Source organism: Glandiceps talaboti, chromosome 8 (genome assembly GCF_964340395.1).
Source record: "Glandiceps talaboti chromosome 8, keGlaTala1.1, whole genome shotgun sequence".
Classification (NCBI taxonomy): domain Eukaryota; kingdom Metazoa; phylum Hemichordata; class Enteropneusta; family Spengelidae; genus Glandiceps; species Glandiceps talaboti.
In genome coordinates, this window is record NC_135556.1 from 22,334,651 (window position 1) to 22,352,480 (window position 17,830).

A 17,830-nucleotide genomic window follows, 5' to 3' on the forward strand; every position below is an offset into this window, starting at 1 on the left:
CATAGTGTTATCTTAAATATGTACTTAATACTCGGAAAAGTAGCAAAAATGAGAGGTATTGTGAGCGTAATCAGACTACAATAAACCAATCGTAGAGCTCGTTAGATGTTTAGTCATACCCAGCATTCCCTACGTTGGCGGTTGGTTCGTTTCTAGCATAACATAGCAGTCGGGTCATTATACAGGAAGTATCGCTATGGTAAGTCACTATCGAAATTTCCCATAGTTATTCACGTTTTAAACTTATAGGAATGTTTATTTTTTGTACATTGCTGTCTATTTTATTAATAGGTGTATTTGGTAAGGAAACAAGATTTGTTTCTCGTCGTCTAAGAATTAATTCGTTTGTTTTGGTGAACGTCTTTGACATTGCAATGTTTGAGCAGTGCAATGTGTGTATGCAGTGTGCAGCCTTGCAGGGCTTCCTCACAATTTCAGTCCTACAATAACTATGAAACTCTAAATATGTGAAAGCATCGAGAAACCAGCCAGTCGGTTTTCGTAGATTGTGAAAATATTTTTTTTTCTAGCGCGCTAGTATTTCGATTACGTTACATTTCAACGCACCGAACTCGATACTCCATGCATGCTCGTACTTGTCCGAGTGTACTCTCCCTCGTCAAAATAACAAAAAGCGTAACTGTAATGACGATTCTCAGCCCCGATGGTTAGTAGAGATGTGAATTATTAAAGAGTAGTGTATCTTCAAAGTGTATGAGCTACTTGTAGATAGTTTATGTAGACTTTATCCAGCCTTGACATAACTAACGGTTGAACCAATGTTATCACAGTGCAGTGTGTCACCGCTATTTCAGTGTTCATTCATTCTCGTATTCTTTCAAGACGGTACATGTTGAGACATGGATTCTTCACGCAAAAGTGTCGAGTTTCAAGGTCAAAACATGTGTATTAATAAATATAACAATAACTCTGTCGAGATTCTAAGAAAGATACAAGAGAAATAGTATCACTTTATACAGATGTAAGTTGTATAAAAAAGACACCATTTTGTAGCATAGGATGAGAATGTACAAATCCCCAGAAATGTTGCAATTTAACTGTGGTCACCATATTTTTACCACAGTTGAATAATCAATTTTAACCATGTGTTTCTCATGACATATGTTTGTATATTGAAATCTTTAATGTCTACAAATTGACATTTGTGTTTATAAGATGTTCAGTGCCTGGTACCATAGAGAAAATGTTGACATCTCTTCTAATTGTGTTTGATACTGTATGAAACACCTTTCAGTTATTTTGCACAGGACAGTGTGGAGTTGATGTCCCATGGAATGTTTAGTTCAGACCTGGTTGGCACATAGTTTGATTAGGTTTAGGAAAATTATCCTTACACAAATACAAATGCATTTGCTTGTTTTCAAATTTGATTTACGAACTCAAGGATTTCAATTTGCCACCTTTGTAAATTGTACTTCATCATATTGTACATGTTTACCTCATTATATACCTAAATAATCAACTGGGTAGAGAAAGAGACATAGTTTTGATTTCTTGTCACCATATTATCCAGTTAACAAGCTAAGCTGAATGATGACGTTACACAGACAACTTTAGTTCAAAATTATAAAACATAAGAGAAATAAACTGAAGTAGCCATTCAGCATATTTATTACTGACCTACTGGTAAATGATGTGATCGTAATATACAAGCATGGTGTAATGCTGAGTTTGCATACAATGTACCTACATAACCTTGGATAACACCATTTGAATTGGTTGCTATGTGTCAAATCCAAAGCTTTTCAAACAATATTAAATCCTTCTATGACATGATGTCAAGGAGAAGTGTTCCAATTGTAGCCAGCAAAGCATGTACAAAGATGTGAATATTTTACAGTTGACTAGTGGGTAGCTAGTTATTAAATTGACATTAGTTACTGAAATGGCAAAGACATGCACAACTGTACTTTGTAATCTTTGTCATGTGGCTCATCCAATGCGTTTGTTTAAGGGCTGCAGTTAGCAGGTAAAATCTATTTGAGTTCCCCAGTCATTTTACTAGGTTTCCCACAGAAATTACAGGTATATTGTTTTGGAAAATATGCCATTTTACCATATTCCGCCTTTCTGTTATTGGGGTTCCCCAACCTTTAAAGCAAAAATACTGTCATCTTCAAGGTAAATTTTGTTACTCAATCCTTATCCTAGTATTGTGCCCGGTGTTCAGGACTCGGCTCATGGTGAGGAACATCACAGATTACATACATGTATCTCACATATACCAATGTCATAAAGGTAAATTTCACTACTTGATAAGTTGATAATACTCTGCCTGGTACCAGGGACTCAAATATACTATCACATATCTCTTTGCTAAAATTTAATCTATTATGTACCCATTGCAATATAATATTTGCATACATTTCTGTCATCCATCATTTAATATTGTCCATCAGCAGCCTAAATTTGACTAATTACTTGTAAAATTATGAGATCACATTTTCACCAGAAATTTTATTTAGCTGTTCAATCTGTTTGTGTAGTGTTATATTTCATTTTTCTTAGAAAGTACAAGATTACTGGACGTTACTAGTATTTCTGATCAGTTCAGTATTAATTTATGATTTTTTTTGGTGATTATACAAATTTTGTGACGGAAATGTATTGTTTTATTTTTTTGTAATCTACAGTATTACTATCAATCACACATACCATAATTTTGTTTGTTGTTATATTGCCAGTTTTAAATTGCATATGAATTTTTCCTCTAAAATATTTGTGAGAAACTATGCATTAAGATATGTTGAATTGTAAAAATGTGTGTGCATACTAATAATACTATACAAATATCAAGTATAAATAAATAAGAGTATAATAAGTCATGTCTTATTCAGACTGTCGTACTGTGGTTGAATTAATCCCTTTTATACCATATGACCAAAAACATTTCCTTGCTGTGAAATCATATCTTTATTAGTTCTGAATTCAGAGTGTACATAATTTACCTTGTATATTTTAGCTTTTATACAATGTCTATTTTTACATGCATACACCACTTATACTTATTGCATATGTATTATTCTTTCATATAGAATATTTGTTTTTGTGAATTATAACTACATTGTACAAATTTAAGCTTATAAAAAGATCATGACATTTTCTTTTGTTTGTTTTTACAGTACGTAGAATAATCCCAGTTTTGGTTTGTGTATTTTTGCAGACAGACTTTGTGTTCCTTTTTATGCTTTATGGAAGTACCTCTGAACAAGTAGCTTTTTTGATTTTGGCGCTATACAAATTTTTACTTTATCTTATCTTGTCATTGGAAAGAAGTATATTATTTCTGTGTACCTGTAATTGATAAAGAATCACTCATACACAGCATACAATGGGTAGATTTACACATGTATCATGTAGAAGTCTAATCAAATAGATTGATTTCAGACCCAGTAGAATTATAGGCTAGTAAAGAAGGTTTATTTCTGTTTTTGTTATTACACTAAAGGTCTTAGTTGATACTAGGATTTTCATAGACCAAATGTCTGTAATTAGTTTTCTTCACAACAATGAATGGCAGTCTTGAAATGACTTTAATACACCTGATGTAGCACGTACATCATGTCAACGTAATTATTTGTTAAGACTCAGAGTCGTGATGTGTCAGCTAGCTGGTTAGGAGTCTCTAAAGGAACAAGACATACCATACTGAGCTACCTCTGATGCTTGCAACAGAGCCATTATCAAACTTTGTGTTTGTGGCTTCTTGCCATAGTGTGAGTGACTACATCTGTACGTCATAGCTTTACAGTGCTGATTTTAAGTTAGCTACATCTCTATAGAAGTTTTGAGAGTAAGCTGTAATTTAAAAAAAAAGAGGCATTGCCAAATAGTGTAAAGGAGTAAGAATGTATAGATTCTCAACTTTAATTCAAACTACAGCTGCAGTCTTTGTACATGCAACCTGGGGTTCAGTCTCGGGTCAATGCTTTGTTGGAATCTCTGCAGAGAAACCCATGAATTTTGTGAAATTGAATCTTTTGTGTCAGTTTTGAATCCTTGGAAGTTATTTCAGTGTTATTTTCAGTTATTCTCCACTCCCCCAGTCCATACACATGATGACATGTGATGTTAGTAATAAGGTTTGCCATTAGCAGCCTGGAGATATACATGTGTTACTGATGATATGACATTTACATATTCTTTCAATGCCTGGAGCTTAGCAAAATGTACTTATTATGACTTGGTGAGGTACGTCCAAGTATTCACTGGCACAATATTACACATGATATTAAAATATATGTATGTACATATCTCATCACCCAAAAGTAAGTATCAGGAGATCCTGGTAATACTAACATTATTGATTTTTTTTACAAATAGGCAGTTGAATAAATACATAATATATAACTACACTACACTCTCTTTGAAATTTAAATGAAATATATATGTTTCTCTCTTTATCTTGAAGGAATCCAGGGAATGTGTACTCATCATGATTACACATCATCATTATTTATGACATGAATTCAAAATTTTAAGCTGGTGAGAAATGATGTATTTCATTTTAAGGCAACGTGAAATCATCCAGCTGATAATTTTTTAACAATATGAAAATAATGGTATTGGTAAAATTCAAGTAACTAGAACTGGGATGTATGGTTACTGTATTTTTTCGTAACTTGTTTATTTTTCACCTATTTTTGTTTGTTGTAATTGATGAGGGCATGTATGATTACGAGATCAACACCATACAGTTTTATAATTTGCTGACTGATATGTAATTGGGTGCAAACTTTACCTTATTCAAAAAAAGTTATTGATGACTGTTTACCTTATTGATGACTGTTTACATACAGACATCAAGCCAGGGGACACAGTATCATTGACAGAGATAAAGAGGTAAAATTCAGCAAAATGAAAAGTATTGAATATGTATTTAATATTTTAATCATGACTTTGGTTGACTAATGTTTATACTAATGTGAAATTGAATAGATCAAAGTTGATCCATGAATCATGATCACTGTTGGGTACATGCCCCATTTCATTAATCCACAGTGCAATACGAGTGAGAAAATGGGCAGTGGAAAGTGAGAATATCAAATTGATTGCATCTCATTTCAAAAACCAGTAAATCACTTGTGCATGCATAGAATTCAAGACTGTGTTGTCCTTGAAGGCAGCAGCAAAGTAGGCACAAATTGGATTGCTCCATAGTCACTTATGTAGACGTGTGTTTTTTGTGTGAATTTTATAAAGATGTTGTTGCTAAGTATAAGTTCATTTGCCTGCGTGAAAATCAGTTTTATTGGAATTTGTTAGAAAACTGTTGGCGCCCATAAAACCAAGAAGTCATCAACATTACTCCATGACATGGGGATACATGGGCACTTAAAAATGTGTACATGCACCATTTGTTTTTATTTCCACTCAATTCAGTCTGCAAATGAAGGTATTTCATCAAATACCATATACAACTGTATTGGGCATTTCATTACACATAATATTATTCTCAAGTAAGTTTCTCATTTCAGATCACAACTCATGTTTAAAGTGGCCATATGGATTAGGATTGGGGATTTTTAGGGATTTTTAATATATAAAACAATTTTTCATGGCTTCCTACTTGAAAATCAATGTGTAACAACATAGACCAAGTCTGTGTTTGTAACTCAATACATGCAAAAAGCAGCTATTAAAAAATGTGCAAAGAAGTTATTAATCTTTTTGCAATTTATTGAGTTACAAACAAGGCCTTGGCATTTGTTGTTTCATTTGCTGTATACAGTTTAATTAATCTGTGCTCTATGCATGTATTTATTGGTTTCAATCAATCCCAGGTTCTTGTATTAATCATCGTTCTACCAGAGGGGTATTTGTTTGTACACACAAAAAAACTACAAGTTGGGAAAAACTGGAATGCAATCTTGTCAAAGGAGCCATGAGGATTAAATTATGATAGGACTGTTCTTTTGTTCTCAGTCAGTGTTTTCTGTAACTGTTTTCACACATAAATTGGAATCTTAGTTTTAATTATTGGTTGTTTAAATGTATCCTGATTTTAAAAATATCATATCAGATAAATGTATTACAGGTATGATATTACAGTTATTATGTATTGCATATTTTAAAACTGGTTGCATAAAATATTATTCCCAAATATTGTTCTGCGTTCAGCCAAGGAAAATACGAGTGACCTATGGAGCCTTGTCACTACAAGTTGCTTAGAAAATGAAACTACACATCTGCTATACGTTACTATATTAAACTATACGGTATAGTTTCTAGACAAGTGTTCATGCTGTTACATTTTGATTTGTAGAGCGAATTGATAGAAAATTCTTCCTTTTTTATCAAACTGTCAATACGAATTATGATTGTGGAATATTTGACTTTCAAGGGATTTGATTTTCACATAACACTTGTTGAAATCGTCATATAGTATAATCATCATTTACCAGTTTGACTGTTTTCCATTTCTGTTGACTTTTCTACTTTTCATGATTTGCCTTGATTTGTGCCATCCTAATCACTTGACTTCTTCAGAATCATAGGGCTAATTGTTAAGGGTCAGCATATACAAAACATGTTTATCACTCTGACTCATGAGTTGATATTCTATATAAATGTAGTACATGTAACAAGAGAACCATCTCCTTAGAGAGCACTGATGGCCTTGTTTAGAAAGTTCAGAAAATACAGAAAATTAGAAATCATCTAACTTACTAAGAAACATGTAGGTGAACGCATCACCTTGGGAACACTGGACTAGTTTTCTAGGTTGCCAGTAACAAATCAATCATATTATTGACGTACCACATACTGCTGCATTCATAATCATAACTAATATTAAACATCATGGTTTCCCGCAGTTTGCTTTGTGTTTTGTGTTTTGAAACAGGAGGGGGTAAACATAATGTGCCAAATGTTCCTCAATATAAGCTTGTGGACACTAAGCCTACCTTCCCAGGTTGCCAGGAACAGATCATGCTATTAACCTTGCGCCATACTGCTGCATTCAGTACTCTTTATACCGAACAACATCATCGTAGTTTATTGCAGTTTGATTTGTATTTTGTATCAGTAGGGAGTAAATGTAATGTACATGTATGCTAGTCGCATTGTTCCTCAATATAAGATTGCTACAATAGATCAGTGAAATTGCTCAAAATGCCATTCTTTCATTTTGAAACCATTTTCATCAATGTGTAAACTTACAAACAGTATCACAATAATTTCTGTCACTGTGTCAGTGTAATGAATTTTTTAGTGATCCTTGTGAAAATCACGAAGGATGCATCATATGTGATAAAAGTCATAACATCAGCAAGGAAGTTATAGATACAGTAGTGCTGCAGAGATATTCTATTATGGCAAACAGGGTTTGCAATGTTTATTATGGTGTTTTTTTTAATTTCAATTTTTTAGTTATTTGTATAATAGTTTTGAATGCTCTAAGGCTGGTACTTACAAAGATGGAATGTATATTTATCTTGATAATGGTTACACATACAACACTCTTTCCATAGTATGAACGTGACAGATTTTGTCACAAACCCCATCCAGTTTTGATCATCTTACCCCATGACAAAGTGGTTAAGTCTAAGGATATTGAGAGATGGATTAGACTTTCATGTATCATAGGCAATACGTTATCTCACTGAGTAGACTGTTGCATTCAACAATACTACTTTCTTGCCGACTCATTAACCATGGTGATATTGCTTTTCCTCAATAGTTTTCCTCTTTCCTATTTGAGATTTATGATTTTTATCAGAAAGGTTGAGATGATGATCCTTCTTGCTACCAGACACATCAAATTAGGGATACTTCTTCAAGAATGATCTTGTATAACAAGAGACTGTTGGTAATATTTTCTCTTGATTTGGTCAAGTTTCATCTTTCTGTGTTGTCGTTTCAGGCATCATCATACAAAAGATCAGCTTTGGGAGCACAGAAGAAAAGGACAGGACCTAAACCAGAACTTACAGAAGAACAGAAACAAGAAATCCGAGAAGCCTTTGATCTTTTTGATGCTGAAGGTGCAGGAACTATAGATGTCAAGGAACTCAAGGTAGGAGATTTAAATCCATTTGACGTAGAATAAATTTGCACAAGAAGTTGAGACAAAAGACAGTGATATTTTCTGCATTTTTTCAAGTCTTTTTACTTGAATGAATTTGTAACCATTGTAGGTTATATTATCAAAGATTAAAAATTCCTCTTCTGTGTTTTTGAAAAACAATATTTACATACATGTACACGATAAGACAGCATCTGTTGACATTATTGAGGCAGCAGGTATGGTAGTAATCAATAGGTAATGATTATGAAACAAAAGTATAAATATATGCATGTTTATTGTTTTATTTGTATTTTTCTTCCAGTAAGGATTATCATAGGTACATATGAGATATCAACATTCCAAATTATGAAAATTTGAAACTTTAGAACATCATTCTGGCAAACCAGAGCATTCTTTCCACCAACACTATAAACCAGATGTCAGTCAGCTTGTAAAGAAAGTAATTTACTGTGATATAAAACAAATGTCTTATCAAAGTTTGTACTCTTTCTTGTTTTTTCTTAGGTTGCCATGAGGGCACTTGGCTTTGAGCCTAAAAAAGAAGAAATCAAACATATGATCCAAAACATTGACAAAGAAGGTTCTGGAACAATAGACTTCAATGACTTTGTAACATTAATGACAGCTAAAATGGTGAGTTATATTATATTAGAATAATATTCTTCTTTTTTTAATTTTGTGCTAGGAATTGCACCCAGTGATTTTCTTTGTATGCAGACAAATAAATACACACATAAGCACAATGGCACATTTCTACAAAAATCCATTCAGGTTTGGGACTATGTGATAGGATTATGTTGCATGCTTCATATCACATCACTATGGAACTATCAAGGCTTTCCCAGTCAGTCCACAGGCTATGCCGGAGTCATCCAGGCCCGGCAAACATAGCACCTGCATGCTCTGTGTGAGTAAATTGTCCCCAACTGTTCACGTCATTACTCAAGAAGTCCCCCCAAGTTCATTCTCATGTTGTGAGTGAGAGATATGACTGAGTAATACAGCCTGCCCATCAAGTCTGTCGAACACACCCTTGTTTTGGATCAGTCATAGGAAAATCCCCTGTCTACAGGATTCAAACCCATGACCTCCTGACTGGTAATCCTGAGTTCTATTAAACCACTATGCCACAGGGAGCCAGTTATAATAATATTCTTTATCAGTACAAATGAATTTAAAAATTTGTTAAATGGTCCCCACTGAGCAGCACCCTGGAGTCCTAGTGTTAAAGCAAGAGGAAAACGGAGGTACCTGAAAAACGTGTGTTGTATGGTAGGGTCAAAATGAGCATCACACTCCTACATACAGATCTGGTTATTTTGTAATCAAACCTATCCAGCGCTTTGAAACTAGACTACAGTAGTATACATGGAACACAAACTAACCACTTGATAGCTGACAATCCTGAAGATGAGTCTCGGATGACAGCACACATCTTATTGAAAATGACTACTATGTATTGAAATATAATAGAGAAAGTTTCAAGTACATATTTGTCTGAAATCATGCTGGATATACAGTAAAATAATAAAATGTAAGATCTCGCAAAATTCACTTATGTACTACAGAAATGGTTTCAATGTCAACATTTGTTTTGTCACAAGAAAATAGAAGCCTTTTGAATTAACTGCTACATCCAAAGCCTGCTATTACAGCAGAATAAGATGAAGGATTTATAGGAAAATATTCCATCGTTTTGGAACATTACCAACAGAGAAATGAAGTTACAATGTTTCTTTATGCTATGAATATTTTTTTTTGAATATAGTAGTGCATTTTTAGTCAGCTTACATAGTTACCCAGTATGAGAAAAGTTCAAAACTCTTATGAGAACAAAATCTTGAGGATGTATGAAACTGTGATAGTTTTGTTCTATTTGAAATGTATTGTGCATAAACTTTACGTCATTGTAGCTTTATCAACGTAAATGTCGGTGATGCCGTCTGTAGGGCATGAGTGTATGCAGTGGAAATGCGTCATATATATTCTTAGATGCCACAGGCTGACTTGCAACTATTGTTATAATGGAGAAAATCGGTGTATTGACATTAACTGACAATTTCAAACTATTATCCCAAGTACATAATGTGAACAATTCATTCTGTTATCCTGACAAGTAATCATAGACAACAAAAAACATACCTTTCCCTATATTTATCTCCAATTTGAGCCAAACGTATTTAGTTGTCACTGCAGTAATTTTGTCATTTTATAGATAAGACATTCTATAGATATGGAGAACATGAAACTTCCACAATACATATGAGTACAATGTACAAGGAAGGAAAGAAAGATAATTTGAATTGTTGAGATAATACATTTACATCTTCTATGAGGAGGCCATATTGGTTACATTGGTTTCCATAACAACCCAAGTTGGTCTTTGTCCATATCAATTATACATTCTCAAGGGGTTTAACGATATGCTTGTTTTTGTCATGTAATACATTGTTGCCCATCCATCTACCATATTCTGTTTTTAAAAAAATAAATTAATAATCTACAAAAGGAACATTATTTTATATCCTCAATTTTTGCTAAACTTTTCGCTACTTGGATGTAAATGTTTCAGTTTAACTGTTTGTAGTTGAGATAATCAGACTTGTACTTTTACAATTAAAATATAGTTAACTTGAACAGCACAATCGTTTGGGGTCAATAAAATCTTATCCACATTGCTATATTCCTTGTTTGACTTGACAAGAAAACTTATAAGGATTGCTACCGATGTTTTCTTGGTGAGTGATACCATTACTTTGATAGATTATAGTATTGAGAAGCCAAATTATTGTCTTTGAAACGAAAATATGGATTATATACCTTGGTCGCTCTATATCACTGATTCTGAGGTGCTCGAAATATGGGTAAAAAAAAAACATTCCAAATTGCCAGTTTTTCCCAATATTTAATAAGTTATGCTTTCAAGAGGTGATATGATTATATTATTCCCCAATAATTTTCCTCATTCAGCCAAGAAAAATACTCATGACCTAAGGGTTTATCACTACTCATCTAGCGACTCATAGTGACAAGGCCACTTAGATCATTCATTTTTCCTTGATTGTTCCATTGTAAATGATTTGTTATGAATATGATCCTGTTATTTGTGGTGTTGGAATATGCATTAAATAGCTACACTAGACATGATTTGGCAACATTCTCATGAGATATGGTAGGCAAAGAAAGTATAGCAATGTTGATACAATTTTTTTGCAAACCAGACAATGTACTACCAAACCAGAGTAACTGTAGAGTTTCAATTAGGTGATGTGATGTTTTTTACATCCCACACAGTGTTTTTTGTTACAAATGACACAAACAAAATACAGGCACTTATAGCATACACATGTACATGAAATGTTATATTTTATCTCACTGTTAACACAAATGAACAGTTTGTGTTTGAATCTTCTTTGTTTCATCTGACAGTGATGTTGATTTGTGTTCACAGTGAGATAAAATGTATCATTTTATATGCTTGCATGCTATCAGTGCCTTTATTTTGTTTTAGGTAATCTGTAACAAAAACGTAGTGTGCGATGTAAAGAATTCATGCCACATAAATTAAAACCCTAGGCTATAGTTACTCATGTTTGGTAGTATTAGAAATATTGGCAAGATTTTGAGTAGTCAGCCAACATTCTTTGTCAGGTTTACTGTCTTCAAATTGTAAGATGATGATCTATGGAAGAGATTCCACTGATATCGCTCTGATATACTGATCAGTTTTAATCTTTGAAATTGGATACAGACTAAAACATGGACAGCTGAATGAAACTGTGGGTGTACTGTCAGCCCTAATGGATTAGTCTAACTTGTTTTCATCATCAACAAATGACAATGATAGAACCTGCTATAGCATGAAATATATTAGGTGTCTCAAACCAGATGTATTTTACAGTGTAAACAAGTGAAAATGTTATAAATCTTGCCTAATGTGGGGTTTTTTAATAATTTACAGTATACGTGTATTCCTGCGTTCAGGCTGCTTATCAGAGGATATACACTGCTTTCAGTACCGAGATATGATTCTTTGTATCACTTGGGATATCAAGATGTCTACAGGACAAAAGTACTTGGTTATGAATAATACATTACAAAATACTGCTGTCAGCCATGTTGTGCACATACAGTTGAAGCTATCAGTCACAATATGGTCTTACTTTCAAAGTATAGTATTTAACACGTCACTGTACAATATTTTACCCACAACTCTCTCTGATTTGTACTGTTGGACCTCATCTCCTTAAAGTCAGACAAATCTCTCCTGTGCACAGGATTTTGTAAAAACATTTTTTCCATTTGCAATGTGTAGAATTGCCACTGATGAGTTTCTGAATACCCATTTTCATCGGTTCTGGTAGCAATGATTTATTGCAGAAATAGTAGCAATTTTAGAAATTTGTCAACAGATTTTCTTGAGACATGCACTATATTTGCAACGAAACTAAGGAAAATATATGTACCTGATATGCCTCTGCCAAAGATATAGATTTATTTGAGTCATATCAGGTGTATATATTTCAGTTTGATTCTACCAAAAAAAGAAAGTGTTTCCTGGTCACTCCAATTTCTTCCTTCATTAAAACTAAACCCACAGAGTCCATGTTATAGGAGTTTGTCACCTGTGTGGTCTTCCCAATATATGTCAAAGTTTAAATAAAATAATATTGTTGGTAGAAGTGTATTGTTTATGCTTTTCTTCTGAATGAAAGTTAATTTGTGTCTTACAAATACAAATCATTGATTTGTTTGTTTATGCATTTATTTATTTATTTGTTTGTTTACAGAGTGAGAAAGACTCAAAAGAAGAGATCCTTAAAGCATTTAGACTATTTGATGATGATGAAACTGGTAAAATCTCATTCAAGAACCTCAAGAGAGTTGCCAAGGAACTTGGAGAGAATCTCACAGATGAAGAATTGCAGGTAAGGATGTTTACAAATGACAAGTCAAAATAATGTCGTGTCAGGAAAAGAAGGAATTTATTTACAAAGATGTATAAATTATAAATTAACACAGTTCAGGTAAGCATTCCTGTAAGGAATATTTTTCAGTTTGTCATATAAGTTACTATAAGTTGCCTAAATAAAAAAAAAGACAAATTACTATGGTTTAAATGTTGCAGTATGTATCTATGTATGTCAACCATTTTAATGACACATATTTGAGTAGAGGAAAACAATTCAGACAAAGCTATCTAAAAAGTTGGTCCTAAACAAAAGAATAATCCTCGCAAGTCGGTCAAAATCATAGTTTTGTTCAGTAGTAATGAATGGATCTATCCACACTGAATGCTTGTTTGAGCAAATATGTCGTCAATATTTTCTACTCAGATTTCAGGGCTCGAAATTAACAGTAGTCCTGTGTCCACAGACTACAATTCTTGTTATGGGGCTACCATAATTTGCAGCTGGTCCTTTGCAGCTAGTAGCCCACTTAGGCTACCACTGATTATGCAATGATTTAAAGTATGGAAGATTTACGGACATAAAAGTATTTTAAAATAACACATATATTTCCAATAGTGGCAGCAGTTCTTAGTATTTGAACAAATTATAGCAATCAAGAGATTATTACATTGCATAGAGTACCCCCTATTCACTGGAATAATTCATGCATTGCTTGCCTCAGGAACTGTATTCAGAATTGACATGCTCCGTTTTTTTTTCCCAACTGTCAGGAAATGATTGATGAAGCAGACCGAGATGGAGATGGTGAAATCAATGAAGCAGAATTCTTAAGGATTATGAAGAAGACTAGTCTGTACTAGATAGAAAGTATTACTTAAAGACTATAACACCCTAACACACAAAGCAACCCATTGTACAGTTGTACTATATATAGCCCAGTTCTGTCCAGCTACACTGTTGTATTGTCGTTCTGTGTTCAATTTGTAACACTTTTTTTTTGACTTCTACAATGACATATTTTGAGATGCATATTGAAGATTAATATTTTGAATTTGTTTTGCCTTTCCTTCTCTAAAGACACAGATACATATTAAATATTAATATTTTGTATATTTTTGTGATACACATTGAATATTAATATTTTATATGTAAGGTCATTCAAATATTTCAATATTAACATTGGGGACGTTTGAAGATCAGATCACATGGTCCTAATTTATACTTATGGAGACTGTTGTTTAATAATTTTCAAAGGTTTACATAAAATCCCTATTTCGTCATTTTATAAGTATTATACTTTAGTATACAGATTCTGAAAACACGTAAGATTAAGTTAAAACCTGGTTAAAGAAGCCATCAAACAAAACCCAATTCTTGTCATTATTATGAAATTGTTCTTGTTTGCAGTGGAATTTTCAAAAAGTGACTGTGTACCTTGTATATATCTAGCTTTGTGTAGGAAAGAGATTAATTAATTATTGGTTTCTCCAAAAAATATGTGTTTTGTCTGTTTCTGTGTTTTTTGAGTCAGAGTGTTATTGTTTTGATGTGTTCTATTTGAATGGTCTGTATGTCAAAGTTTTATCTGTATAGTATAGGTTCAGATTTCCATCCAATGTTTACAGTGTTGCAAACAGTGCTGGAAACCACCAGTAGTTACTGAACAGTAGGGATGTGAACCAAACTGATTAAAGTCTGATGCATTGTACACTTCGCGATTTCTTTTTGGCTGTTATGTTTACTGTCATTTGTTCTTTGTGAGTGCTTGTTACATACATCTGACACCACACCATAGGCGTTCCCATACCAAATCTCATCGCTGAGTTAATTCACTCAACAAATGAGAACACGTAATGTGCCGAAACATACGGGTACAGTTCTTCATAGCGCTCTGTTCAAAAAGGGCATGAGCACAGAGTGCAGACAACGATGTTATCATTATTGTTTGGTGGTTCTCTTTCTTTCAATTTCGAACATTGAGTGTATATATTGTAAGACTGATTCTGATTGGCTACTCATAAGTGCAAGATTTAGTACAGGTAAGCCTATGGTGTTGTGTCAGATGTATGCAAGGAGTGCTCACAAAAGAACAAACAATAGTAAACGTAACAGCCAAACAGAAATCGGGACGAGTACAATACATCAGATTTCAATCAGATTGGGATGTGAACCTGATATCTATTTATGTTGATATGCAAACAGTCAAAACATATCGGTCACAAATGAGTGTCCTGCATGCAACAAATTCTTGATATTTGTAAGTGAGTTATAGTGAAGAAATACTCGTAGGAATTAAACTTTTGTCACTGTTCAATATCTATCTAAGCCAGTATTATACAAATGGCCACATGTGGTACGTACTGATATCTTCCAATTATTTCACATCTTGTATTGATCTCATGCAGGTTTATGTACTTAATACCTATACTCTCTGTTTACCCCTATGGCTAAATATAATATTTTCTGTACATGTACATCATTGCTCTTCTCTACATGTCCATGTCAAGTTGTACTCAGTAACTCTTTGTCTCTATTAAAAGTCAAGTTTTTCTTTACTCCTACAATCTTTCGGTTGTTTCATTGTGAGAGTTATCAGATTAAAATCTGATCAAGGCAAAGGCATGATTTGTTGTATTTACCATATTTCATGGTATTTGAGATTAGCATTTTCTTTTTACGTCAAGTATCCACCCTCTCAATAGTTGCTATGATTGTCAATGTTGTATGTTTTCCATACGTACGATGAATGCATTGCAATAAGTGTATGATTCATAACATATTATTACACCTTGACGTTCTTACACAAGCTGTCATTGGTCAAAATCGAATAACATGACGTTCTTTAAATAGACTTTTGCCCTGCACTATTGCCTGCTGGAGTTATTCCGACCGTTACACATCTAATCGCATTTTTTTATCCAATGTTGCAAGCTTGAGATGACAAAGACACTACAGTGAGACATACAAGCTATATAAAGATAATTACAGATTAGCTGATCAAGCTCCTACAAATAATGCCATGTCCGTACTCGATGGTTATCCACAGTTTAGAAATGCACCATCAATGGGAAACTTTTCTATTGATAACGAATGATGATGAATGAAGAGTAGCTATGTGAATGAGTGGACGATGTAATAAATTAATAACACATGCACTTAGGCAATATTACAGTTTCATGCCTGCCCTCAGGCTGGCACTCTACCAACATTTTGATGATGCCCTCGCTGAAATTGCCCTCGCTGGCTGTGTTATTATTTAACTATGATAGGTCATATTGTAGCAAGAGATGTGAATAAGATGTAAATAGATAATGTTTTTAAAAAAGTATGACAGTGGACACCTAACATATATAGAAAAGAAATGAAAAATATCAACCACCCTAGACTGACAATAGATTCCTAGCTGTAATCAAGTACATGTATATCCGTCAGCCTGGCAAAGTTATGAGCAATGGACTGACACAATAGATTCCTAGCTGTAATCAAGTACATGTATATCTGTCAGCCTGGCAAAGTTATGAGCAATGGACTGACACAATAGATTCCTAGCTGTAATCAATTTTTCCTGTTAGTCTGGCAAAGTTACGAGCAATGGACTGACAATAAATTCCTTGCAGTAATCAATTGTACCTGTTAGACTGTCAACTTTGGACTGGTTGCCAACTAAAAATGTCAGTAATCTTTAAATATTAGTTGTTGAATAAAATCAAACTCAAGTGACTGCAAATGTTTGTACATTTCTTTATTTGCTCAACACTCATTATTTTAATGTGTTGATATCAAAAGACAATTATGCGAACATATTAAATTTATGAAATGTGATAAAGATATTGAAATTGTGAACACAGATGAGGTGTATTAAGCATGTATAAATGAACAGTGGTAGAGTGGAATGGCTTTATAGTAAATGTGGTACAGTATATTCAATTTAGACGATTCAATTTGAATGGAAGATACTTAACAGAGTCTGTCTGTGTGTTGACATTATACTTTGCATAATGGCCAGTAGGAGCTTTAGGCTATTGATGATATTATCACATAGGTAGAAAGAAACCTCTATAAAGGCATATGATCAAGAACTCGTTATTTTTGTCATGAGTTTTACAATCATTAAAGATAGAGAATTCATCTAATCTCCCTTTCATACTCTTGTGTAAATAAATGCATGTACACTGAAGCCTTAAAACTCTATTGGCAATTTGATATATCGATGTCTTGCATTGCTTTCTTTATGGAACTAATAACTCCAGACATGCATGATTATAATAGCATATAGCAGTCTAGTCATTGTGAAGCTGTCTAGGAGTTGTGTCTCATTGTAGACACAATATTTGGATAAATGACAGGTGCTCATGAAGCCGTCATAACAACATCTATGCAAGTGAGCTGCGAGTCATGAAGTAACTATTAGTTCATAACTCAAATTTCAGCCTGTCAGCCTCTTCATCATGCCTATGATACAACAGGGTTTTATTGCACGTAGAGATATACCAAAACATAGATATCATTATTCTGTTATTTTTTAGATCTCTCGGTTTCAAGAATTTCATATCTCTAGTGGATATATAACTTAAAAATGATAAAATTTGTAGAATAGAATTTTCACCATAGGGCAACTGAACTAAGGTTCATTACCATTAAACAATTAAAGTGTGGAAAAGTTGATGACTTTACTGTACTGGACTTTACAAAATTTGGAAGATGTATTTGTAATTTGAAACCATCATAAATATTAAACCAGGCAACCACCAAGCATTATGGCATACATGATTTATGCTATACAATGCTGGAATAGTCATTTTTCCATTGAACGGTGTTTGAGAAATGATTTCAATGCTTTGCTAACACATCGCTGTCAATTATGCTA

General features: G+C 33.4%; 1 protein-coding gene across 1 annotated transcript; it reads left to right on the top strand.

Annotated features, from left to right (window-relative positions):
• The first annotated feature begins 144 nt into the window (after positions 1-144).
• LOC144438459 (uncharacterized) lies at positions 145-15,862 on the top strand. The gene is made up of 5 exons (XM_078127488.1): positions 145-199; positions 7,886-8,038; positions 8,555-8,683; positions 12,841-12,978; positions 13,734-15,862. The coding sequence occupies exons 1-5, from the start codon at positions 197-199 to the stop codon at positions 13,821-13,823; spliced, it is 513 nt and encodes a 170-aa protein (XP_077983614.1). The 5' UTR covers positions 145-196; the 3' UTR covers positions 13,824-15,862.
• The last annotated feature ends 1,968 nt before the right edge of the window (positions 15,863-17,830 follow it).